The sequence below is a fragment of the Salminus brasiliensis genome, chromosome 18, assembly GCF_030463535.1.
Source record: "Salminus brasiliensis chromosome 18, fSalBra1.hap2, whole genome shotgun sequence".
NCBI classification, from domain to species: Eukaryota; Metazoa; Chordata; class Actinopteri; order Characiformes; family Bryconidae; genus Salminus; species Salminus brasiliensis.
The window spans coordinates 22,336,719-22,364,265 of NC_132895.1; the positions used below are offsets into that span (position 1 = coordinate 22,336,719).

The 27,547-nt window shown below is 43.8% G+C and overlaps 3 protein-coding genes across 3 annotated transcripts in view; 2 read left to right on the top strand and 1 right to left on the bottom strand.

Moving 5' to 3' along the window:
* Window positions 1-1,489: 1,489 nt before the first annotated feature.
* Window positions 1,490-3,700, top strand: LOC140539569 (glucose-dependent insulinotropic receptor). Its single transcript, XM_072662304.1, has one exon. It carries the CDS (start codon window positions 2,156-2,158, stop codon window positions 3,293-3,295), a length of 1,140 nt encoding a protein of 379 aa, XP_072518405.1. The 5' UTR covers window positions 1,490-2,155; the 3' UTR covers window positions 3,296-3,700.
* Window positions 3,701-6,948: 3,248 nt separating this feature from the next.
* On the top strand, window positions 6,949-11,611 carry rbmx2 (RNA binding motif protein X-linked 2). Its single transcript, XM_072661656.1, has 6 exons — window positions 6,949-7,028; window positions 8,094-8,209; window positions 9,203-9,254; window positions 9,419-9,548; window positions 10,289-10,487; window positions 10,689-11,611. The coding sequence occupies exons 1-6, from the start codon at window positions 7,024-7,026 to the stop codon at window positions 11,324-11,326; spliced, it is 1,140 nt and encodes a 379-aa protein (XP_072517757.1). The 5' UTR covers window positions 6,949-7,023; the 3' UTR covers window positions 11,327-11,611.
* A 54-nt stretch (window positions 11,612-11,665) lies between these two features.
* siah2l (seven in absentia homolog 2 (Drosophila)-like) overlaps window positions 11,666-27,547 on the bottom strand; it is a 32,659-nt gene continuing 16,777 nt past the window's right edge. The window contains exon 2 of the mRNA XM_072661657.1: window positions 11,666-16,718. Coding sequence (XP_072517758.1) covers window positions 16,167-16,718 — 552 coding nt within the window. The 3' untranslated portion in view covers window positions 11,666-16,166. The remainder of the gene's footprint in view (window positions 16,719-27,547) is intronic.

Sequence of the window (27,547 nt, forward strand, 5' to 3'; positions counted from 1 at the left end):
GGATTCGTGAAGCCTCATTTGTATATATTTACATTTACATTGAAGGCATTTAGCAGACTCTCTTATCCAGAGCGACTCACAGAAGTGCTTCACTGGTTACTCAGAAAAACATCCGAAAGATACCTCCAAGCTTAGATGCTACAAAATATAGTATGGAGACCACAGTATTCGGCACTACTCCCAACTACACCCAAGTAGTCTTGAAAGAGGTGGGTCTTCTGTTTGCGTTTGAAGACAGCGAGCGATTCTGCCGTTCAGACACCCAGAGGAAGTTCGTTCCACCACTTTAGTCCCAGGACAGAAAAGAGCCTGGATGCTTCTGTGGGTCAAGTCGAGCTATACTTGAAGGACGAAGGGCTCTAGGTGCTGATCGGCTTTGGACCATTGCCATCAAATGCTGTGTTAAATTTTTCTGGTCTTAGAGCAATCATACATGTGTAGTATAACAGTGTGAATAGAGTAATACAAGTTTCTAACCTGATGTACGAACATTTGTACCCTGTATGCAAATTAGGGTGGGGTACTTTTTCAGGGAACCTACCGAATTACATCTGTACTACCAGGTACTACTGATTCATGTCAAATCAATCGGTGCCAACAATGCAATATTTCTAATATGAAATGCAATGCTGGCCATGGAAACCAGATATACCGTATGTAAAAACTGAAAAGCGCTCCGTATTGAAAAGCCTGAAAGCCAAGACCCCCACAACAGTTGCCGCTAATGTGAGCAGCATGCTTGCAGCCATTGCCGATCGTCCAGAGAGTCCATCACTCCCAGGACAGCATCAACATCATTTAATGGTAAACTATTAAAAACCGGTACAGAATTTCAGATACCGGAATTCACCAGTACCCAACCCTAATGCTAATACTGAGTACTTAGCTTTATTGTTTCAAGTTTTAGACTTGAAAGTGTTTTTTTTGTTGTTGTTGTTTTAAAAAAAGGCCCCAGATCCCAAAATTAGGCTAATTCAGCCCACTGCAGACATCCCGTGTAAAGAAATTGCGCCCTTGGCCTGTTCAAAGGAGGCTTGGACCCGGATCTCTGTAAAGCGCCTTTGTGATGACATTCGTTGTGAAATAAATTGCTAAATAAATAATTGTGATATGAACTGTATGGAAAGAAATGGAGTGTTCACCTGGTCTCTTTTACAAAGTCATTTCCAAGGGTTTTTTTAGACGCTATTTGGAAAATGGGTTTTCATTCATAAGCTATTGAACATTATCATGTGATTGTACTTAAGTGCCTTGTGAAAAAAAAAACCCACTAAAAATAAACAAGAGTTCAGGAACTCCCCTCCAGTCATACTGTCTCCCTTCTCTCTCTTTAGCTCTGCCTCTCTCTCTCTCCTCCTTCACTCTCTCTCTCCCTCTCAGTTTATTTAAAGTTTAAGAGAAATCGCAGCAGCGACCATATCTAAATAGGCAGTGACTAAAGACAGAGAGATGGACACTACAACCATAATTCAGTTAATACAGTAACCAGGACTTTTTTTTCCCCAGAATCCGGCCTCCTCTTTTGAATGGAATTAGACCTGTGAGGACCCCAGTTGAAGCAAGAAGAACACTAAAGCAAGAGACACATCTTTACTAACCTGCCCCGTTCTTTGCTTTGGTGGGACTACACTACTCAGACTACACTCACAGATTTCCCAGGAGGTTTGTCTTAAGGATTCATCTGTTTTGGGTTACTGTCTCAAATGAGGAACCCAGCCGGGTTTCTTCTAGAACATCTAGAAGAACATCGCAGTCCAGAATTTCTAAAGTTATAGGGATGAAGTCCTAACAATGACGACATCGTCAAGAGCCGATCAATACTTTTTGCTATCCATCAAATTCCAAACAGAATGTTGACGGGAAATGGCATCTTCAAGCAGGAAGTATGCACTACAGATCCGCTGATGGGACTTGGATGACGGCCAGGCTGGACAAGGGTCGGACCAGTAAAAAACCACAGCAGTAGTAAAGGACATACTTCACCCCTGCGGGAGGAAAGGGACGTCTATCTCCGCACAACAATCCGGCTTGGAAACCTGATGCTCCTTTGCTGCTTGAACAGAGTTAGTTCTTGGATCTCTTTGGGTCAGAAATGATGTGAATACCATTTGGGGTTTTCTGTGGAAGCTCCTGGGAACCAAGGAAAGAGAGCAGAATGATGAACACTCTGAATGGGACCGAACACACCGAGGTCAGGGACAACTACTTAGAAGATGTGACTTCAGCTGTCCCAGTCTTCCCAACTCCTTCTCAGGAGGTGATTGACGGAATAGTCATGGGCTGGATCCTCAGCGTGGGATCTGTTTTGATCATCTCCACCAATCTTCTGGTGGCAGTCGCCTTGATCTTGCTGATTCAGAAGAAGGGGAGTCAGAGCTGGTGCTTTGTCCTGAACCTTGCCATTGCCGACATCCTAGTGGGCCTGGCCATCACCAGCGTAGCCACTGACGCAGTAAAGGGACGAGTGCCCTTTGTGCACAAGGAAGTGTGCTTGCTACGCATGGCCTTCGTCATTGCGCCCTCTGCCGCCTCCATCTTCACCATGTTCTTCATCTCGCTGGACCGTTACATGGCCATCAAACTGCCACTGCGCTACTCACAGCTCATGGGCAGGAAGATGATATCTGGAGCGCTGGTGTCCCTCTGGCTGCTCTCTACGGCCGTGGGGTTCATGCCCAACATGGTGGAGGAGATGCAGCACAGTCGTAATGACAGCACCTGCACCTTCTTCTCGGTCATTGAGCCCCGGAGCATCATCATCGTCTTCTGCGTCGCCTTCTTCCCTGTCCTCCTGGTCTTCATCTACTTCTATCTGGACATCCTGAAAATCGCCTGCAGCCACCAGCGGCGCATTCGCCTGGCCATGCAGGCTGGTTCTCACTGCGTAATGCCGAGCCGCTACTGGGGCCACGTCAAGGCTCTGAAGACTGTGGCCGTCCTGGTGGGCTGCTTCACACTCTGCTGGTGCCCTTTCTTTGTCGTGAGCGTGGTGCAAGTGCTGTGCCCGCCATGCGAACTTTACAGGTTCCTAGAAAACCACCTCTGGTTGCTGGGGCTCTGCAACTCCCTTATCAACCCTCTGGTGTATGCCTGCTGGCAGAGGGAGGTGCGACAGCAGCTCTGCGACATGTTTGCCTGCGTTAAGGCCAGTCAGTGTTGCATCAAAGTCTCTGATGCAACAGGACGATGCCACATAGACCAGACGATGGTAAGCCAGACCAGACACTCTGTTGACCAGACATTGCCTTGCCAGTTGACTTTTAGGGAGCCCGCTACATTGCCTCTTTCTGCATGAACATTTGGTCAGAGCGGTGAAACAAACAACGAGGGCCTTTCAGTTCAGTGGTCACAGGAAACTGTTAAGTGCTTCGGTCTCAACAATGAAATGGAAAACAACTGCATCACATAATGGACGTGGAGTCTTGTGAGTGTGCATGTGATGGAACAGATGGCTTTATTTACTTTGGACTCAGTTTCTTCTACCCAAATACTACAGTCAAAAGACAAGCACTTACGCTCTGATGTCTCAATTGCACTTGTTTGAACTATCGATGCAGGGCTGTGCATTGGGAGGCTGTTTAATACGAGAGCCGACTGTAGTGCTTTACTGCTTAGCATTTACTGAAATTACTGGATGGTACAAAGACACACTGTTACAGTGTTGCACCACAGTGTTTATTACAGCCGTTGTTTTTGTGAGCTCAGATATCATGATTTCTTATTCTGCTGCATCTGAAAATAAATGGGATTCCACTGTGCGAATGGTCTTAGGACATTTACATTTACGGCATTTAGCTGACGCTCTCATTCAGAGCGACTTACAAGGTTACTCGTATTACAGAGGTGGGCCGATGTAGTGTTAGGAATCTTGCCCAAGGACTCTTATTGGTGTAGCGCAGCATAGTCACCCAGAATGGGAATCGAACCCCAGTCTCCCACATGATATGATAGCTCAGTGGCAGGTAGTGGGGTTACCTGTTGCGCCACACCAACCACATTTCACATCCAGGTTCTCTTAAGCCCTTTTGGTGGGAGTAATGTCATTATTAACAAAGGTTCTCAGTGATTTTAGTCCTGTCCGAATGTGCTGCATCAGTCATTTTTGAGGCCTAAAGATTCTGCCGCTGTTCACCTTCCGTCAAAATTACCTCAGGTTATATTAACCTGGCATGTGCGTGAATATGAACATGTCATATCCTGTGGAGATACCTTGGCTTGTTGGCTGTGGCAAACCTCAGTCAAGTCCAGAAGACTAACCAAAGGACTCCTTTAAGTGGCCAGCTTTAGGCCAGAAACATATTCAGCTCAATCGTCAACGCCTGGCCAAACGCACGGCCCTGCTGTACAACCTCAACGTGTGTACTTGCGATACTGCAGTGGTTAAAACACTCACTACTACAGGGCAGACAACTTGCCTGACGCTGTAGCTCAGTCTTGCTTTGCAGTCTTGCCTGAAGTATGTTTCGGGCCTTAGGCAGGTCATTGTGCAGTGTAGCCTATAGTCTACATATGTGTTATGAACATAGCTGCTAATTTTCAGACTAAAACTCATTATTACTATCAGTGGGGTATAAGATAAGGTTATTATCACGTTTTATGGAGGTGAGGGCGGTGTGTAAGTCGAGTACTCACTCCCATCTCAGTCTTTTGTGCAGCGAATTCTGATCCTGTTGAAATCAGTCATAAATTTCACTGACGTCCTGTGGTAAAATCACAATACCTCCCCATGTAAAACTAATCCTGTCCAACTAGGGCTTCAGTCAAGGTTAAAGGTTTTCTTGCAGGATGAGAACAACTACATCCACTATGAGCACATCAGCTAAGTCACTCTTTTCTTTAATTTAGCAGGAATTACAATTTTGTATGCATTTATATTAGTTTCTTATGAGACATGGCTCAAAAGTCAGTCAGTCAGTGCTGAGATTCACTGGTTTTCATGGAATCTAATTCTCTCAATGCACTGATTTAACTGTGCCAGGCTTAAATGTTTTCAGTTGTAGATTTTTACTTGTACTGACTGTAGGGGGAGCTCAAGAGCACAAAATGCCAATTTTTCACAGTGTTGCTTTAATATAAGGCTGTCATTATAAAGTTCTCAAAGTAACTACAAATGGCCTGAACTCACAGCTATAATGAGAATGGTGTTTTTCAGGAGGAATGGCATATATAGCATCTTTAGCTCACTATAGTACAGTGTATCATTTAGGCCTTAATGATGTATAGGTGTTAAAGTTTAATAGTCGCCGCTTTAATGCGCTAAAGTGTTAGCCTGTCTGTAGCGTGGACACAGAAACATACGATTCTTGTGAAAAACGTTACAATTTAGAGGATCCAGTGGCATTCGTCAGAAATATAGCAACAGGACTAAATGTAGTTGGTTTTGGACATTCTTGTTTACCACAGGGTGCGATAACAGGAGATTAGACTCAGACTACAGAAAGACTTCATGACCTCAGAGCTCCATTATTGGTGAGAAGCTGGATATTTCTAAGAGCTCTGACTTTCCGAGGTTGAAGCGTGTCAATAAACGTCATGGTGGCTGAAAATTGTACTGGAGACTGGTTTACTTTATTTTAGTTCATCAGTAGCTACACATAAACACCGCAAGCTCAAATAGCTTACTCATCTACACGGGGAAATGTGACGCTTCTAACAAGATAGAAGCATCATGTGTGTTTATTTATTTATTTATTTTTGCATTTTGGTAACAAGAAGCTTAATTTTACCAAATGTCCACATCGTTTCAGATTAAAACCACATAAGCACATGTCACATAGGCTGCTTACGACCTCTAAACTCATAAGTAGGGTCTTCGAGGAGGACTCGAAGGCCGCATGAGTGTGTTAGTTAAGGCGGCATTTCGTCGCTGTCAGACAAAAACCTCAACTCCAAAAATCTCCAAAATGGAAGCTGTACAGGAGAAGGAAACCCCCTACTTTACATCCAAAAGAAGTCAACGTAAAAAGATTTGAGTATTTCTATTTGTACATTTGTCATAAAAATGTGACAATGGCTGCGTCCCAATTGCCTAATACGTACTACCACTATAAGGTTTGGACTACATGCTAATCTTAATTCTGGCAGGTTAGCAAACCAAATGTTAATGGACTAACACGCTTCTACTGACATGGAAGTGATGATTGAAGAGCTGCTATGCGCTGCTGAGCTTGCATTGTTCTCCATACACTCCGGTTCTGAGTATGTGGGGGATTCTCAATGCAAAGTACGCCAAGTTGGAACTGGTGTTCTTGGTAGCACTGGCTTGGCAAGTTCGTCTTGCGAGTACAAACTTGCCAAAAGGTGGGAGGACGCTGTACAGTAATTTTGCAGTTGGAACTGCAGCATGCTGCGTAATGCATTCTGGGATATTTGGCTGTGCCAGGTCCACACAAGTGACCTCCTGATGCATTCCTGAGAACACGGCCAGAACAAGAACGCATCCAGGCATTCGGAGGGGGGACTTCTGAATGGAGCAGTACTTGCACTGCGACGGATGACGTTTCACAAGTGAGAATCAGCCAGTATCTTGGATATTTCAGTATACTCAACTTTGACACATATATCTATATTATGTCCTTCATACTCAAAAAATGAGTCAGTATTAGTAAAACTATGCAATTGAGATGCACCCAATTTGACACCCATGTAGAAATGGACACAATGTAAAAAACAACTGCCAGATTTTTTAAAAAATACATAAATAAATAAAATAATAATAATAATAATAATAATAATAATAAATAAATTAATTAATTAATTAATTAAACGCAAAAATAAACATTTTTATAACATACATGTTTATGGCAACAGTCTATTAAAGGATTGAAGCAGATTTATTACTGTATTCATAACAGTGCGATATCTAATAAAAACTCACCTCAACAAACATTTAGCGCCGCTAGTTACTGGACTTCAACACCCACAATCCTCGAGGTTTCTCAGGCGGAAGAAAACAGTGAAACGTCGGCATTTTGAAACGCGCTGGCGGAAGCACTTCCATGTGTGTAGAAAAACACAGCTACGATGAAGTAAGTGGTCGTTTCTTCCCCCTCACTGTTTAGCTATAATAGCTATAATCGTCATAACGCAGATGAACCTTTTTGAGAGTAAAACTCTCCCAGGCTGGTTATCACTCTTGCTGCTTGAGCTGGTAACGTTAGCTAGCACTAGCTAGCTTAGCCACCTCCATGAGCTGAGATCAGTGATCCTCACACATGCATTTAGGTCGGATTGGGGGTTTTGAATTAAAATGGGAATAGCTAGCGACCCCTGATCCGTCAGATAGGTAGATAATAGATTAATAATTGTAGTGGTCTTGAGCTGGATGCTCAGAGGGGTCTGATTTGATCATGTCCATAACTCTTCTGCTTGTTTTCACAATGGTCTTCAAGTCGTGTTTACGAGTTGACCACAAATTCGTATTTGTTGGTGGGGAAACTCTGTCTTTTTCTGAGTTAGCCTTCTAAAACAAGGCTGGTAATTGTGCTGTTATTTGATTGTGTTCAGGTTATTTAGCAGCAACACGTGAACACGTCCTGTGTAAAGTCTTTAAACAGCTTACACTCATCTACAGGTGGCGTCAAGGAAGATGCTGCTGAAGCCTCTTACTGTAAGAGTAAATGCAGAAGATTAATAATTACAAAGTGTGTGGTTATCTATAGATAGATAGCTTACCTCATGTATCAATGCTCGTACCCTGCTCATGCTTTTGTTAAAATAAATAAAAAAAATAAAAATAGTCATCTACCAGTGGAATTGGGGAAGATGCTGCTGGAGCTTCCTACTGTAAAATTAAACACACACATATATATTAGGAGAGAGAGAGAGAGAGAGAGAGATCACTTACCTCTATGTTCATACTCTGCTTATTTGAGCTCCAAAGATTAGGCATTTACGTGGAGCACTGGAAGGCAGCATTAAAGCTGGAGTCCTGAATCTGAACTGAATGATCAAACAGGTCAATCATGGTGGAGAACAGAGGATCCGGGTTCTGTTTTCATCATCAAGTTCTCAACTGTTAAACAGTTGTGTTAAAATCAGCCCTTTTATTTGTGTGTGTGTGTGTGTGTGTGTGTGTGTGTGTTCTCTGCCAGTCCACTTACCAAAGTCAAGCTCATCAATGAACTGAACGAAAGAGAAGCCCATCTCGGAATTAAAGACTCAGTGTCATGGCATTCGGTGTACAAGGAGAGCGCCTGGATTTTCATTGGTGAGAGACCAGTTTTCCAAACTCACTAGGACATGCACTGAAATACACTGTGGCTCCAAAATATCCAGACACCTCCTTTAGTAAGGGTTTTTTTTTTAGCTGCGTGGCATGGAGCTCAGTTGTGCCCACACAGCTTAAATCATTTCCATAGAAAAGAATAGAAAGTAAAATTGGTTGCTCAGGAGCTATATTATAGGGGTATATAGGGGTAGAGAGAAGGGCTGGGCGATATGGTAAAAATATGATATTTATTACAATACAGGTAATCACAGACTAAAAACATCAGTAACAACAGATTCTTATAAACTACTATTCAGAAACTCTCCCGTACTGAATACAGTGATGTTTATTCAACATCTGCTGCTCTTCATCTAATTAAACCAGTCTGATTGCACTGTTTGTAATGCAACCTGCAGCTGATCAGTGTTTATTAAGCACTAACAGTATCCTCCATATGCTTATAAAAGCACATTATCATGATAACATTTATCACAATACGATACAATAGTCATATTGCCCAGCTCTATCACAGAGTGCCCCGGTATTGGTCTGAGATCCAGAACTTCAGTATCTGACCTCACTAATGCTCATGTGGCTGAATTGTAGTAAATTCAACAAAAGCTTTCCCTGAAGAGTATAGAGGCTGTCAGTGCATTAAAGGGGGATTTGGAAACTTCCAAAGAGACACTGGAGATTTGGGGGAAGTGGTGGCTCAGTGGTTAGAGCACCAGGCTGTTGATGACAGGGTTGTTGATACCTGGGCTCGGTGAGCTGCCCTTCACCCTGTCACAACACAGACAAATGTACCTCAAATAATTGAACAAATTTAGCTGATATTAAAGACTGTAGCCCTTTACATTTGTCGTTGCGATCTGACTACAGTGTCCAGCCCTCCAGCGCTTTTTAACATAATCCAGAAAGTGTATCCATGTTAAGTGAAATGTGTTTGATTGACATTCGCTGCTGCTTTCCTGACTTCGTTGTAACCTGCAGGTGGATTTCCATATGAGCTGACCGAGGGAGACATCATCTGTATTTTCTCACAGTGAGTCCTTCAGTCCGCTCTTTCTTTTGTTCACTCTCTCTCTCTCTCTCTCTCTCTCTCTCTCTCTCTCTCTCTCTCTCTCTCTCTCTCGTTCACATTAAAACATTCAGTACTCATTCGTTATTCATTAACTAATTCCTGAAATCTCCTTTTCTGCTCATCAGGTACGGAGAGATTGCCAACATTAACCTAGTGCGAGATAAGAAGACAGGCAAGTCAAAAGGCTTTTGCTTCCTTTGCTATGAGGATCAAAGAAGCACCATCCTGGCAGTGGACAACTTCAATGGCATCAAGGTACAGATCTTCACTAGGACAGGACACCTGTTGTACACTGTTTAAAGTATAAAATCCCTTAAGGAACTTATGAGGAACTTACCTGAGGTTCTTCAATTTGAAACTGAAGGAACCTCTTAAGGAGCTTTGAGAAAAGGTTTTCAGAAAAAAAGGTTCTTTAAAACCACTTAAGAGGTTCCTTTTAACAGAGTGTAGTAACTCTAAAATATTGTAACAGCTAATTTTTTTATTTATTTATTTTTTAAACTACAGTGTTTTCCAACAATTTGAAGAAACCTGTATGATTGACTTGTCATTGTTGGAACCTTTGACTTTGCTAAAGAACCACTAAAGAGCCATTTCTGGTTATATAGAACCATAATAGAGAAGTGTGTAATGTCACTCTGGCACATCTCTATTATAAAGATGTTTCCTTAAGGGGTTCTTCTGTATCATTGCTCAAAGAACCATTTGAAGCAGCTGTATTTGTAGAAGTGTAGGATATAGTTTTGTACTTGTGAACCTAAACCGGAACTGTAATAGAAAAGTAGTTTACAATGGCCCAGGGGTCGCGAGTTCAAATCCCGAGCTATGCTACTTTGCCATCAGCTGCCAAGAGGTGTCCAAGTGGTGGGTAGATGGCGCTGTTATCACTCCTAAGCGATGTTGATGTACTAAACATGTAAGTTTTGTTTGGTAGAGCCTGAAAACATGAATCGGTCACAGACAATAGAACATGTTTTTGTTTGGTGCTTCTGCAGATTAAGGGCCGGACCATGCGCGTGGACCACGTGGCAAATTACCGTCCACCCAAAGACTCAGACGACATTGATGAGGTCACCAAGCGCTTGCGGGAAGAAGGCTGTGCCCCCAAAATGCCCTCTGCTGCAGCAGCAGCATCATCATCTGAGTCAGACTCTGAAGAAGAGCACCTTGTACCTATGAAGAAACCAAAAAAGGGTAAAGCATTTTCAGACATACCCCTGAACATTTTTAAGCAATCGGAGATGGGGCAATTGGACCATTCATTATGGCCATAAATGATGGGCTTTGTTAAAACACAAATCTATTTCATAGAATCTAGCCATATCCAGTGATGAGCAGATTGTGTGTGTGTTTATTTTAACCCTGGGTAAATCATGAATCCCCTTCCTTTATCAGATAAAAAAGAAAAGAAGAAAAAGAAGAAGGAGAAAAAAGAGAAGAAGAAGGCCCTGAAAGAAGAGCGACGTGAGGCGCGGGGCAAGTCTCCCGTGACTCCTCCTGTCAGGGTGAAGAGAGAGAAAGAGGATGAGGGCTATGAGAAGTACGCCCTGAAGGAAGTGATGGAGGGCAGAGGCGAGCGAGCTGGACAAGAGACAAGGAGCACTCGGGACAGACTAGAAGACATGGACAGAGCCAGGGATCAGCACGGGAACGACAGGAGAGGAGGAATAGACAGGGACAGAGAGGACGAAAGGAAAACAGACAAGAACAGAAACGAGGGGAGATACAGAGAAGACCAACGTCCACGTGAGAACAGAGACCGGGAAAGAGGCCGAGATTGTGATAAAGAGAGGGGAAGGGAGAGTGAAAGAGAAAGAGACCGGGATAAAGACAGACAGAGGGACAGGAATGGAGGTGGGGAGACGGAAAGGGAACGGGACAGGGGCAGAGAGAGAGAAGGAGATAGGTGGAGAGACCGGGACCGGGACAGAGAAAGAGAAAAAGGGAGGGATCGGGAAAGGGAACGGGACTCTGAAAGAGGGTCTGCAAAACAGAGAGACCGCAGTCGAGACAGAGAATACAGACGGAGCTGAAATATGGACAGCAGCTTCGGGAACTTTTACACAGACGTCGGTTTCAGTCTGTGTTATTCAGCAGTCTTTCAACCTTCAATCCCAGCCCTGGAGGGACAGTTTGGCCATTTGCCTGCTTAAGCACGGCTCTGTTAAAGCTCAAGTTTAGCGGGTGTGTCTGAACAGGGAAATCACCGGACTGTGATGAATGCCGGCTGTCCGGCAAAAACCAAACACCCTGCCTTATACCCAGATGTTATTTTATGTTTGTGGCAGATCCTGTAAATAAATGTTTGCAATTAGTGACACATGCTTGAGTCAATTGACATTAAATATTTTATTTGACTTTAAAGTGATACAAACAACAAAATAGATTTATGGATCGTACAACAGAATCTCACTTTCCTCAAAGCAAAACAAACAAACAACAAAAAAAAGATATACAGAACCTTAATTCTTTCAAATTATGAAGTGACACTTAACTGACGGTATTGAAAAATAATAATAATAAAAATAAATGCACAAGACCGAACAAATGATGTGCACATACTCATCTTGTACCCGCTCAACAGGAATCGAATAGCATTACTTCATTGCTAATATTACAATCAAATAATCTCTATAGCCACATTAACATAGTTAACCATCTAATCGGCAACGCTACACAAATATACTCTGAATAAATTAACATCCGTCAGCTGAGGAAAGGAAAGGAAGGAATGTTTGGGTGGAGAGCAAGGAGCTTGACCAGCGACAGTCCCAGGCTTTGTGGAGGTTATGAAGGGGAAAAAGAAGGAGCACTGGCCATGGAGTGATGGCATTTGGAGAGCCAACATCTACCTGGTTAACATCATCTAGTCTAGCTCCTGAAATACCAAAGGACATGCCACTGTCAGTTCTATTTAGAGGACAGGGTAGTTAAGAGTGATCTGCTATTAGCTCTCCCAGGTGAGGCCTGTGACTGGGTTCTTCATGCCAAGTGTTTTGTTATAGTATAGTATTTAAAGCAACTGAACATCATAATTATGAGCATGTAAGCTAAAAGATGTGGTAGATATCTTTCAGAAACCTCTACTGTGATTATTTAAAACTGCTGTTAAAAACTAAGAGCCGTCACAATAGCAAATCTTTGGAAGTAGCAGATGTATAAATCGTGTAATTCTACAAAACAGTTTATGCCAGTAGGCCAGTATTCATCACAACTACCCTGAAAGGAATAGGTCCGATCTTGACGAATGGACGATCCTAGTCGCCAATTAGCATGAGGTCATCTTAGCAAGGTTAGCATGACTGAGCTAACTATTCCTTTTCACAATACTACAAGTGAATATGGTTTTACCTCCCAGATTTGACAGCTGTGCAAATTACAACCATACATTAAAAAGGATGAGAAATCCCATGGACAGGTTATTCTACCTGTAATGGAAGATTCCCTGAAAAGCCAATCATTTCCAAAGCCACAAGTTATTTTGCCATCTGCATGGAACAGTTTCAACAAATGGGTTTAGCTATGGTTTACCATCAGCTCGGGGTTCGCCACTCACTGATCCGTGTAGCTAGTGAAATCAGAAGTATTTCCAGTCCAAGACCACAATTAAGCCCCCCTCCTCAATTCCACTTGTTTATTACTGGCAACCTATCCAGTGAATATTGATGCCTTGATTGCAAACTGTGGCGCTCTCCACTGCAGACCACCTGCTCCCGTCATCAAAATGCATTTATTCAGTGCCCTGTCCAGTTCTATTAAGGGGGCGTCTGGAATGCTGGGGGTTAGAAACAGATGGCTGGCAGTGTTGTGACAAGGTTTGTGGAGGACTGTTAGAAAAGCAAACCTGGTACTTACTGTAGAAGGGAAATGGATTATAGGCCAGGCTGCCTTTAAGAAAAGACACACTGCTGTTGGTTTAAATTGCCTGGAAAATGAAAGGAAATTTATCCACTATGGTCAACCACTAAATCTTGGTTCGGTCACCTGTTTTATTCTCTATTGCACAAAAGTACAGCTTCCCCCATTAAGTGGGGGACGTTGTTTCCTCTCTAGAAAATAAGTGCTTGGCGTTTGCTCACAGGCTCGTGGTTAGCATGGAGGAGATCCTCCCACTCAATGTGCCTCCAGTCTTACAGACTTGCAAGTCTTTGCCCCGACTTGCATGGCAGCGTTCCTGCTGTTACAGTCCTCCAGAGGAATCGCCTTGTTAACCTTCGACAATCAGTGAGGATCCACCAGCTTATATTGAGGGATAAATAGAGTACAGAAGCGTATTTCCAGATTTTGTCCAACCGTTCCAAGCTTGAACTGATTTACTGGCTTTGTAGTCTGGGATTTCTGCCAGTAATGGGCCTTTTCTCCACTCGCCTAACCAATTAGCATGCTCTGCTAACAGACTGCTGTTGATTCGCTCCTAGAAACTACTCAAGTTATTGACAATCAGCGCTTATAGCCATGGCTTTTTGTGTCATATGTACTCGAGGCTGCTCCATCAGTGCTGAAACACAAAGCCTTGTGGTTAATGTCATTTTTGGCACCTTTTATGAACCGTGACAAAGTGGTGAGAAGCATCTGAGGAGGCTTCAAACGACAGGAACTTCATAACCAGCGGTCATTTCGTGTCATTTAACGTCACTGTGGGGGGCTCCTGAACAGCGCACAGGCATCCAGATCTTCACTTCCGTGCTCTATTATCCCCACTGCTAATTAGCATATTTAGTTACCATGCCAACCAGCTGATCAAAGCCTCATATTTTGTGAAGCAGATGCTAACTAGAGTGCTTGAGACTTCACCAAGGAAGCCCAATTTCTACACAAACAAAATCCATGAACACAAAGACATGAAACGAAACACAAGCGGGGACATTTTTCCTCCATCACCGATGAAGCGTCAGGGGTTAACATTGACATATTTGACCCGAGCTGAGGGAATTCCGGCTTCTGTTAAACTGAAGACCACCTGGACCTCCAGGGTCCAGCGAGAGCCATGCAGTCCACTGAAGTAAGCTTACAGACGTGTCCAGAGGTCATCAGAGGTATTGAGCGGAGAGTTAGGATTTCTAGGTTGTGTTGTGTGAAGGATGGTGCCGCTGCTGCTGAGAAGCGCCGGGGGGGACGGTTGGGGCTTATGAAGGATGTCTCATGATCGCGTGTCCCCATAATGCCACCAATAATGAACAAGTCTCTCATGATTCAGAGTCTTTTCAAGACACTAGCGGTTTGGATCACGGTGACCTGATCTTCAGCAGGAGCCCTGTTGGGCTCTGAAAGGTTGGGCTTGTATACAAGTAAGGCGCTGTAGGTTGACTGACCCAGGGAGTCGGAGGGGAGGAAATCTCACGGAGCTGCGGTTTAATTAAAGAGCTGGAGCATAAAATCAAGCTAGACTAAATAAACTGTTAAAAAGAGACGCAACGATAACACAGCAAATAACAACAAAACTAGATCTGTAGGAATATTTACAGAGCGTGTCATCAGTTCTCTTCGATTAGCTCAAATACAAAAAGAGGGCTTATGTAAGAAACATACACAGGTATTCTTCCTGAAACCCTGATCCAGTCCAACGCAGCATCTGCATCCAAGAGCAAAACTGAAGAAGTTCATTCATCTAACCATGCAGGCTCATACCGTTTACATGCTGCACCATTACTCTATGCCACAAGAGCCCAGAGTGCTGCTTGAGGACCGCAGTGCTGCACAAAGGCAAAACGCAGTAACTGTAGTTGAGTTGCCAAAAATGGGGTGTCTGAGGGAAACTGCAGGAACAAATTTGGCTGGACAGCAGGATTTTGAAGCCATTTTTCCTTTCAATGTTGGTGTAGTTACTGCTTTCTGCCTTTGCAGGGCAGCACAGTTCAAAAACATTCAAGTATTAAATTGAGACATACGGTATATGAGGCTATTTCTTTGACTCATGTGGGAAATATGGGGAGTATGGCTGACGAGGCATGTCAGAAACTGGCTGTAGTTCTTGCATTTCAGTAAGGACCAAAACCCTGACTACAGGAAGCAAACTCTGACTCAGCGACAATCAAGAACTTTACCAACACTTTTTTTTTTTCTAGCCAGTTTCACAAAGAACTTCATTCACTCCACAATGACCTTTCATACTTTGGTCCATTGCTTTAAAGACAATGGGACAGAAAGGACACAAAACACACCCAAGAAGACAGATGAACAGGGAGGAAAACGTGATGGAGACGAGGTCCAGACAGACATGGTGGCCAGTCATGCGATCCCATCCTGCAAGAGAGTTTTATTTCCACACACATTCATTCAAATTCTGGGCACTGCATCATATACGTACATCTCAGACATGAACATTAGCATCTTAGCATTTACACAGTCCTGGTTCCATCTGAAGTCAGTGCAATTTCATTTCACACGCACGTCGTGTGAGGCAGCTTTGAACGTGACTGCGCTCAGGCCCTGGCTCCCAGCAAACCGAGTCTCTGGGGCCTGACTGATCCGTTCTGTCAACAATGCTTTGGAGGCTCTGTCCACTAGGCCTTAGTGTATGGTGGTTAGACCTGGGCAGAGAGCATCCCTCTCAGTTAAGGCCTGAGAAGTGAGAGCGTTGGGCAGGGGGGGAGGATTTTAGCTGTGCTTGTGCTAGTTGCCACATGCCAACAATATGCCAACGTTCTCCAGTTTCAAGAAAGACCCGCTCATCCATTCATCTAGCACACGGATCTAGAGGTCAGTCTCAGAGTGCCTTCTTGGATGGAATAAGTCTTGAACAGACATATATACACAAATGTATACATCTCCCACCTGTCATTCTTTAGACCCTCCACTCTGATGAGGAACAGCAGTCATACGAAGGCTTTGACCCCTAGCAAACAGCCACTCTCTTGGGCTTGGACTGCTACCTCAGCACATGGAGATGGTCACGTTGATACCCAAGTTGCCGTTGTCAGCGAAAAGGTGGGCAATGGAGGTGTCGAACACGAGACAGTCACTGTTCATGATTGCTGCGGCAACGCCATCGTGGATGGAGCGCGGCGTGGCTTCCCACGTGAGTCGCCGACGGTTGCCGTTCAGCTCGAGCCGGTAGGCAAAGTTCTCGGCTTGCTTGCGGGTGCCTATGAGCAGCACGATGGCAAAGAACTGCTGGTGGCCCTCGTATTTCTCCTGCTTCTCCAGCACCAGCATGAAGTGATGCCCAAAGCAGGACTGCATCATCACCCAGTCCACAGCCCCTGGCAGGTTGATGTCTGTGGCCAGGAAGACGATGTCTTCGCCCTGCAGAGTGGTGATGGATTTGTGGGCGTGCATGAGGTGAGGCATGACCGCCTCCAGAGAGCCCTGCCATTTGCAGGAGGCCCCTGGACAGGGGCAGGTGTAAGGGCGGAACTCGCACACCTCCTCGTGCTCAGGCTTCTCGCTGTGGTGCAGTGACAGCAGGCAACCCGCCGAGGCATACTGGGGAGAGAGGGAGAGAGAAAAATGAGAAGGGAAGATAATAAATGGGGCACAAATCACCGATGTTGGCGAAGGAAGAAAGACAGGAGAAGAGGGATGGAAGGGAAATAAATGAGACAAGGTTGGCACTGCAAAACTGAAGGGCAGCAGAAATGAATGGTAGTGCATGGTAGAGGTACGGGAAGAGCAGTGGCAGGCAGAGGCCAATCAACAAAAAAAAAAAAAAAAGGGGAGGACAAGGGAGGAGAGTGAGTGAGATAAGGGATTTATGGAGGGCAGGTGAAGGACATGAACAACATCAAATGAAGGGGAAAGACGAGTTCATAAATTAGTTACGTTGATCAGTAGGTTCAAGTGCTCTGCAGCCTACGCCACACCTACACCAGTCCTGCTCATCAAAACTGGCTCATAAAAGGGCAGGACATAGCAGCTCCCCATTCTCTGAGCATGGTGTGACAGAATGAATTGTTGGGGAGTATGAGTGGGACGGGTCAGGTCAATCACTTGACGATGAATTGCTATGGTGCACAGCAGGGTTCTTGCTCTGATTATCAGCCTAGGAAGATCAGCAAAGGTCAAATATGAATGTCTCCTTTCCTACTGCCTTTAGGGGAAATGCAAACACTGCAAGTCCAAAGCCCGCTAAAGTCACAGTGCACACACAACAATTGACAATTACTGTTCTCACGGACCTACAGAATTGCACTTGGGCATCAACAAAGGAGGGCAAATTCCTGCAATAACCAGATAACCAGTGCTTTTCAAGAAATTCCATCAGCTTAGCAGAGTCTCTGAAAGGAGCTGTTGTTGTTCAAGGTATGATGTTTGTAAAGGTTTAGCACACATGCTATTAAAATATGGGACCAATGGGAAGGCCAAGAAAGAGGACAAAGACAGACGATGGGGCTCCAAAAAAAAAAAAAAAAAAGCTAGAGCCATTTTTATTGAAAGAAGTGTTGATGGGATTTAAGGATGTTACAACTAAGGTCACGTATATAATGAAAAAGTAACTGAAAGAAGTATGGATTTACTGCAGTTATAATAATTATTACTTATAACAACACCATTACTGAGAAGACATTCTGCCCATAATTAAGACCTTCTGTTTCTTGGTGACTATGGTATGGGCGTCCTGGCCCACTAAACCGCTCCCTGAGGGCATGCTTCAATATCTGCCAAATTAATTATTAATCTGATTGACAGGCAGTGACTTCTTAGCCGAGAATCAGTGACTGACGGTTGCTATCCAGCAGCGCAGGAGGTCCCAGAGGCAACTGCCGCCTGAAAAAGGCACCATTTAGTGTCAAAACCACCGGTTAAGAAGCAGCTGGGGGATAAAGCGCACCATTCTATCACATCTCACAGGTGCCATGTTTTGTATTCCTAATTGACTTTCATTTTCATTAGCACATGGCCCATGTCCAAATGCCCTCAAACGAATCTCTCTAATCCATTCAGATTTCTCCACTCATCCCATCCGAGCCAAGCGATTTGACCGTCAGAGGTGTAAAAGTCATTCTGGGAGCGCCGCCCTTCTCCCGTCGGCCGCTTATCCTCTTATCTTTCTTTTTAATGAGAGAAAGACAGGATTTTGTGCAGTAATCCTGCAGGCAGTTGGCTAGCGATAAAGCCCTCTCTCCTGCTTACTGGAGCTGAGGGAAACAGGAGGGCCCCTGAGATGGTACAGAGAAATTAAGTCCAGTGGGAGAATGGGGTGCAAGAGGCACATTGCTCCCTGGAAAATGTAAAGAAAAAGGATTATTTTTTTGGTAGCAATTCAATTTCTAGGAAAAAACATCTACTATATAAAATAAAAAGCTTTTAACAAGAACCCTTTGAACCTTCAAATGGTTGAGCAATCATGGTTCTACATAGACCCAATATCTTTATTAAAGAGCTCCTGAAGAATCCTTTAAATGAGAGGTGAGTGTGGAGAACCTATATAAAAGGTTGAAGAACATCCACAAAATGACAAGCTTCTATACAAGTTAAAGGTGCTTCCAGGAAACCTGGAAAATCAAATTGTACATGGTAATTTGACTGAGATGGTAGGTGATGCGTCTGTTACAATATCGTCCCTGCCATGCAAAAACCTTAAATCTCCATTTTTGTGCTGTTTTCTTTTTATTTCATTTTTATTTACTCATTTTCTCCCTAATTTAGATCAGCAATTACCCAACCCATACATAGTCTCCCCTATCGCATGGAGCACCCGTGCCGGCCAGCACTGCACTGGAGTAATGTGGGGAGAAAGTGAAGAAAGAGCAAGGGCAATTGTGTTCTCTCTGGGCCCTGGCTAGCAGCATGACCGGGATTCGAACTAGCGAGCCTCTGGTCATAGTGACAGCGCCGTATTCCCACTCAGGCCCTCATTATTTCCTTTTTTAATCAGTTGTTCTTTACACTTGGTTGTTGTGTTTTGTTTTTTTTACAATAATAACAGCATTATGGGAGAAAAATTATAATAAAATAATAATAATAATAATAATGAGTACAGTATTAATACAATTATAATAGAGCAAAAAAAAATTATTGTATGATTGTCATTGTGTTTTTGCTTGCTATCAACAGAATATTTTGTTAAAATATCTATCCTTATCTAGAACAGTTATTTATAATCACCATGATACATAACTTAAGATTTTTAGGAAATGAGTATCCCAGAATGTCCCTGATAACCTCAGATTAACTACAGTCTTTTGGGAGAAATGATCACATTCCCAAAATATGAGAATATGGTTGGCCTTATTAGTTTGCTCTTTATTTCAGGTGTTATAAAACAGTGTCAGATTTTTCCATCTCGTGTCGTGTGTAGCGTCATGCACATATTAGCCCATTCTTCTTTTGTAAGACTGACGTTAAGCTCTTTTTCCCCACTTGGGTTAAAAGTACACAGTTGTGGTAAATATGGTACCTTTAATTTGTTTAATGTAGGTCTTTACTACTGCATCTAGGCCTGCATTTAAAGGCTTAGAAACGTGTTCTCTTTGTAACTCAGTTGTGAAACAGTTCCTTAAAAATTGTAAATATCAGAAGCAAGCTCTACTTCCCAACCTGTAATTCTCTTTCAATTCCTGAAAACTCAATTTCCACTATTGACATCACCCACTGTCTGAATCTGTGGTCTGTCAAGCTTGATTTGAATCTCTCACCACCTTCCAACCAACTTTGTCTGCCTGTGTGTCTCTCTCATTTGTATCATTTTATTAAATTAAACCACATCTTTAATGTATAAGTGCTGATAGGATCTACTGAGCCTTGGCATTTCCTTGTCATTTTCAAACTGCCAATAAAGGGACTGAACTGAGAACTTCTCAATGTCTTTCCACTTCACACAACAGTTGTGTCAAAATGTCCTGATGAATGGAACAACAGAAATGATCCAAAATGATTTGGAATTAGGGCTGGGCAATATTGTACGAATACTACATCACGATATTTAAATTTTTTTTTTTTTTTAATTTTAATCACAGACTCAATACATCAGTAACAGATTCTTATAAACTACAGTTTCTCCCATACTGAATACAGTACATAAACTTCCTCTAATTAAACCAGTCTAATTACACTGTTTGTAGTGCAACCTGCAGCTGATCAAAGCATATTGCTTATCACAATAAAATGTATCATGATACGATAAAATAGTCATATTGCCCAGCTCTATTTGAAAGAAAATATTTCTACACTGACTTCCATCTGCCTTATTGTTTTACACTTAAAACAAACCCTGGTGCGATTGCTCTGTCAGTGCGAAGTGTTAACGCTGCCTAACGAACTTGCACCAAACAAGTGGACCAATACGGCCTGAGCAGGTGGGTCTCGGTCCGTTTCTAAGCAAACCCTGTTCTGTGCGCTTCGTTTAAAGTATGAACACAATCAATCAAGCAAAATCATCTAAACTGTCCAGGTTTTTCTGCTTTCATTTCTTCCGTCTGACACTTTAGTTGAGCAGGGCTGTGTCCCAAACCACACTACACAGTACTTTCAAACTAGTCACCATTAGAACTGCATCAATTAGTGCAGTTGCCTTCGTAAATCAAAAGACATGTGCGATTTGGGATGCAGCCACAGTAACGGTCAATTAACATGACAATATTAACATAAATTAGGTTTAATCCTGATATCAAGATGAGGCAGGTTTAAAGGTCTAGGGGTTAGATTTTAAGTTTTTTTTGTTATTGTGTGGATCAGGTCGGACCCACGGACACACCTGCCTTGTGAAGGCCTCTACTTGCAGCCTTCTGTCATTCGTGCTTCATACGTCACCATTTCCGCCCCCTAATTTTGGTTCCATTTCAGATATGTCAGTATGAATGCAAAGCAAACCAGGACTAAAATCTAACAGCATATGATTTTTTGCTTCACTACAAGTATAGAGTACTTGCTGAATGAGGTTATACGTACTAGATTTCGGAATATGTGAGTTTTGTATTGATAAAATGAAAGATTTAAGAAAATCTAAATTAGATTAGACATGCTACATCAATCCAATCAGCATTGAGCCACACAATGATTGCTTTTTAATAATTTATTTATTGTTATTATTTTTTTTTTTTTTTGCGCTATAGCATTTTCTGGTATTGAGCATTACGATACTACTGTTGGCATCTGTATCGTAATCCCAATTCAGCCATCACCATGCCCCCAAATCAAACTGAATCGTTCAGGTCAGAGACTTGCACTCTTAGTGGAACGAGTTTCATGGGAATATTTGAGCGTGTGTGGAATCTGAACACGTTTCTTGGTGAAGCACACGAGGCCAAAGCCACAAGCGCTGTGCTGCTCCCTGCCGTGAACTTGTCGACCCCTCTGTGCTGATGAGGCCCCGGGGGCAGCCGCAACTCCGCATCTCAAGTCAAGAACAACCCCACATGCAAACAGTCTTTATAAGAACCCAATTAGAAAGAAATCTAAAAAAAATAAAAGGAGAAGAAACGCAGCCACTAGACTGCTTAATCTTGTGACACACACAAACAGAAAACAAACTTGCCGCTGGCTGTAAATGTTCCTCCTGCCCTCCCTCACCCAAATCTTTCTTCGGCTTCCCTTGCGCTCCCGCTCTAATTTTAATTAAAACTTATAATCTGACAGCGTCTGGGGCTCCAGAGGCCTGCTGACATAATAAGCGAAACACTGCCTTTCTAGTACACTCTTGTGAGTCGGTGCCAGCCTAGCCCTGTGGAGACACACAAAGCCCAGGCTGGGAGCGTGGCTGCTAAATTATTTACACATTTCCGCATTTAAGTTGCAAATCACATCCCGCGAGTTCGGCCGGCGAGGGAAGCTGAGCTTGGAGGTCAAACATGTTCCTGAAGTAAGTTCTTCTCTAATCCATTCAGACGCATACAGCATTTCTGTCGATGCAGAATGCTTTTTTTTTTTAGAAAGCCATATTCAGCTCTCCAGCTTTGATTGGGAAGAGCTTGCTCAGCCCTGATTCTGGTCAAAATCTCAGTGCCATAGTAGAAAATCAAAGATGTGGAGATGAAGACATGTGCCTTTGTTATGGGAGTACAGACACAGACAGACAGACATACTGAGCCAATTTCTCCCATCACTGCACCACTGAATCCTTCTGTGGCACGACCCAGTAAAGCTTGGGAGAAAGGCTTAACTTTAAGCATTCACCTTAAAAGTAGCTCATTCTTTGAATTATTTATATGCAAAATACAGCATTCTTCCTCTGTTTTCTCTTTTGCTCTTTCTCCAGGGTCTGGCATGCAGCTCTTATAAGAACACCTGACCCTTTACTGCAAATCCTTTGAAAAAACATTTGGTAAAATATTGAAATGCACCATTTATTTGGGTTCCACTCGATTAGAAATATAGTTTGCAGAAGCGCAAAGCCGTAGCCTGCTCTTGGCAGTATTCTAGACCATTTGTCCTGCTCCACAGCATGATCCCTGATAATAGGCTTGCAGTGATTTCCAACATTGTGGCTCTTCTGCCACTCCAGCCATTCAAAATGAAGATAAACTGCAGCAGGCTTGCCTGTCAGTCTTCCTCTCCAGAAGAGACAGGAGGACCCTGAGTTGCCATCAAATGTCAGTGAAGCCTCAGCTGAAAAGAATGGCATGAGGAAATGTGTGCCGGTGAGTGAGTGAGTGAGTGAGAGAACGTCTGGTGTGTGTTTTCAGCCCCCCTGAGACACAGCCTAGAACAGTCAAGATGCCGTCATTACTGTCGCCCCCCCCACCAATCCTGTTTCCTCAAGGACAGAGAATGAGCATGGGAAAACTAGAGAAAGGGTCTCTGGAGTTTCAGTGTCATCACAGCAGTTTCTGTGCAAGCCAAGGTCCTGCAGGACTCCATCGCTGCTGGGAAATGGGGGTCATAATTAGAAGCATGATAGCAGTAGGAAAGGGGGGGGGGGGGGTCGGCATTTGCGCGCTCATGGATCACATGACCCAAAATAGGGCACTGTCCATCAGGCAACTGAAATCTGATTTCCCCTGTAATCAGCTGCTGCAGTGAAAGTCTAGCCACTCTGGAATCAATAGCAATTTCGCTAAAAGTTTCTGAGCTGAAATTACTCCAGCGAAGGCCAGGGTAATTAGGTTAGAGGGGTTGGATGGCAGCATGGAAGGCAGGAAATTCAAGCCCAGTCTCAGAGTTATAGTTCTCTTCAGTTATATTTCATATTTTCTTATTGACAAGTATAAGAGATACAGCACTCAGTACATGCACTGTTCAAGAATCATAATACTCACCTTGGTGAGATTAAATAAGACGTATAATATGGAATACATATATCCCCTTACGATGCTTAACGCCATAGCTGGTATTTCCGCACACGTGAAAACAAGACTAACATATGCATGAAAAAAAAATGCATGACGACTAAACTGTTCTATATAATGGTTATATTCTAAGACCATTTAGTACATCAATAGAAATGGTCAAAATCTTATGATCGTTCCATAACACCTATTGGTTAGAATCACACAAACCATCTGAAGAGTTTTTAACCGAAAGGAACGCAAGTCAACCTACAAGACTGGTCCGATTGCTGGACCACACACACACACACACACACACACACACACACACACACACACACACACACACACACACACACACACACACACACACACCAATTTCTTGTCTTGTGATCAGAACCCTTCAAGGTCACTGGTGGTTTTGCCTACCACGTGACTGACCAGCGAAAGCAGGTCACGAAAATACATGAGCAATTTGTCAGGTTTGTTGTCCAACTCCTCCCCCAGGGTTTCCCCTCACCCAGTATTTGCACTTGGCTGATCTGCGTGGTTTGGACTCGGCTGTGAGCTTCTGGAGTTCCCAAACAGCCAAATTGGGCCAGCAGTGGAAAAATCAGGGCTAAAATCGTGCAGTGAGGACTTAAGAATACTCTTCGGTCAGTAAATAGCTAGAGCTCTTTGGCTATGTTCACATTACAAGCCTCATTAATCAACTCAGGCCATCTTGAAGATTTACATTCATAAATGGAAGTGGCCTGTTTCTCTCCGTAATGTGAACATGTAATGTAATCTGCACTGCACACACTGATGCGTTTATGCATGTCCCCTCTGTCACCAACAACAAGAACGCTCCTCCCCTCCACGTTTGTTTTGCTGTGCTGATGACGACAGCACTAAGTGCATATTACGTACATTTGGTGGTCGGTCCCCCTTTTGCTTTAAAAGATAGTGTGCACTTGAGCTGCCATGTGCTCTACAAGTTTGTGGAAATGCCCCTGACCACCCGAGAGTTGCTTGAACATGAGCTTCAATGAAAAGGGATTAGACTCTTGCACAAAGGCATGAACATGGTCAAACACATGATTGTATGAATATTTCCCCTGAAATTCTCAAATTTCCTTTGTTTTAAAAAGTGTCTAAATTTGAGATATATCATTATTTATTTATTTATTTATTTTTAAAATACAATGTGCAGAAGATAATACAGAAGTCTTACTGGTCATTCCTACCATCTAGTCCAAAGAATCAAAGGGCGAAAACAGCAACAAAGACATTTTTAGTTGGTGAAGAAGAACAACAACACTGCCTCACTGCTGAGAGGGGTATGATGAAACCCTCTGAGGGAACAGGAGACCTCAGGGACATTACTCACCTTGCTCCCAGGCAGCGGTTTGGTGGGACACACGGGACGGCTCGAGCTCGTTGCGCACACCCCCCGCTGTCGAGGCCAACTGAGCAGGCAGCGCCACTGAGAGAGCTCCCTGAGGAGTGGGAGACAGGAGGCCGGACACAACATCACCTCGCTCACACTCACACACAGGTGCACGCGCAACAACTCTACACTGTCTACACAGTTCCGCCTCACAGAGGGAGCCCGCACTGCTCGACTGTCACTGATGCCTGGAATCAAGTTCTAAGACACTGTGGGGACACTAGGTGGACAGCGTGACAACAGGTACATGAATAAAAACACAGGGCATAAATGCTAAAGTAGGGCCTTGAACCTGACAGGGCTAGGATCTCTCCTCGCACACTGGATGAGGAAAAGCACAGGAGCTGCTGCTTTTCACTAATGCAATCTGAACACACTGTACTCACTCACTCACTCTCTTTTTCTCTCTGGAGGCAAACAACGCGTCGTCACATGTGCAAGCGCTGGTCAGGAGCGTAGTGAGTAATTACTCCTCTTGCTTGGCTCCTTGTTTACGCTGCCTCTGACAAAGATGCATTGTGTCCTGCAAGAAGGAAGCCTGGAGAGGACATTTTTCTCCTCTGCTGCCAAAACACCGGACCACGCGGCCTGGTCATTAAAGAGACACTGCTGCCTGGACCACTCAGTCACTCTCTCTCACATACGCACACACACGAGCACAGTGGGACACCAAAACAATCAGTCAATTCAAATAAAAGCACCACAGAAGGAACTAGCAACCTACCACAAGACTATGACCCAGTAACACACACACACACACACACACACTATTGAGAAAAGCTGCTCAAGTCAACACTTCCATAACCTCCCTATAGTTCTTCTATCAGTGTCTGTTAAGCTTCTCTCACTGCAGATGAGCTTCATTCACCTTCATGGTCTTTCGAAAAACCCACCTCCTTCCATCAGGATCCAATCTCCTAATTAAAGACCCGTCATCTTCCACATTCTCCTACGATCACTTACACACACACACACTGGTTGAAGGACAGCGGAAGCTCGCGGAGAACAGTAGCCTCTCTCTGCGAACATACACACACACACACACACATACAGTGCAAGCGCCTACCGACACAGCTGGCTGGCGACAGCAATCTCTGCAGAATAAACACACACACTCACTCGTTGGTCCGTTCTCTCTCTCACTCTCTTTCTCTCGCTCGCTCACTCACTCACTCACTCCTCCACTCCTCCTCGGTTGCAGCCGCACTCTGGAGGGTGACGATTCGGCAGAGCGGGAGAAAAACATTCCAGACTGCAGCACTGGCAGCTCTCTCGCAGAGACGGATTGGGGGGGAGGAGGAGGAGGGCCTTAGGTGTGTGTGTGTGTGTGTGCGCGTGTGTGTGTGTGTGTGTGTGTGTGTCTCAGCAAGTGGTGCTGCCCCCCATTCCTCCCCTCATGCCTCCACCCCCCGCCTTCCCCCTGCTGCAGCTGTTTGGGGACTCATAGGCAGGACTTCACCCGCAGCCCTTTCATCCGTTTTATCTTTTTAAAAATCCCTTCAAGGACTTTGAAGCCATGCTAAAATATATGCATGGATATTTCCAGTGCGTGCGTGCGTGCGTGTGTGTGTGTGTCTTTGAGGATAGGATAGAGTGTGTTTGTCTGTCCGTGAACGCTTTGTACCCAAAGCTTTCAAATGGGAGAGTTAGTAATCTGTGTGAAGTCCCAAAAGTATTGGGACACCTGCCATTAAAACAGAGTTCATGTTGGAGTAACCGTCTCTACTGTCCAGGGAAGGCTTTCTACTAAAGGATGATTTGATTGCATTCAGGAACGAGAGTGTTAGTGTGGTTAGGATGCTGGATGACCACCATCCCACCTTATCCCCAACTTCCCAGCTCATTCCAAAAGCACTGGATGAAGCACTAAGCATCATTCCAGAGAGCACAGTTCCCCTGCTCCACAGCTTAACCCACACCAGAGTCCTATTCTATTGGCAATTCGTCTCTACAGGCACTAGTACTTCATCTTTGGGTTGGTTTAGGTGGCACAGAATGGCAGAAAAAAAGACAAACGTCAGCTCAAACGTAGTCAAAGCACTCGAGCTACAGATTACTTAGGGTTTCATGTTTTATGCACTGTGAAATAGCTCCACACTGTAGACATTTTTTTCCTTCTGCTGAGAACATCCTCACTACTGAAGGCTGTGAATAATGTCAATTATTGCCGACTAGAGGTTTTTTTTCTGGCAAAAACAAAGAATCGAAACTGAAATATGCCCGGATGGGCCCCTATCCACTGAATCGGATACGACATGCTGCATCATTCTCTCCTTTAGATGTATTAAGTTGGAAAATGTAAGCTTCCACTGCTTAGGTGACATCGATTGCAAGATACACCTGTAAAATGTAGTGACTTTGAATTTCTTCAATATATTGCCCAGCACTACATAGACCATATGTAATCCATATTATATAACACTACATATTGTACACAGGGTAATAGAACACATAACGTCTTATATAGACTATATAATAAATCATCTGCAGGCCCACTACTGCTAATCATTCTGCGACAGTTTGCCTATATTCTATATGCACGCAGGTACGACATTACCTGTACAGTACCAGTAACCTAACACTAGGCAAGCAACTCACCAACGCCCCTAGGGAAGCTGCACATTAATAGCACAAATATAATTTGCAGGTAATACGGGCGATGTTATATTGTTAACGTG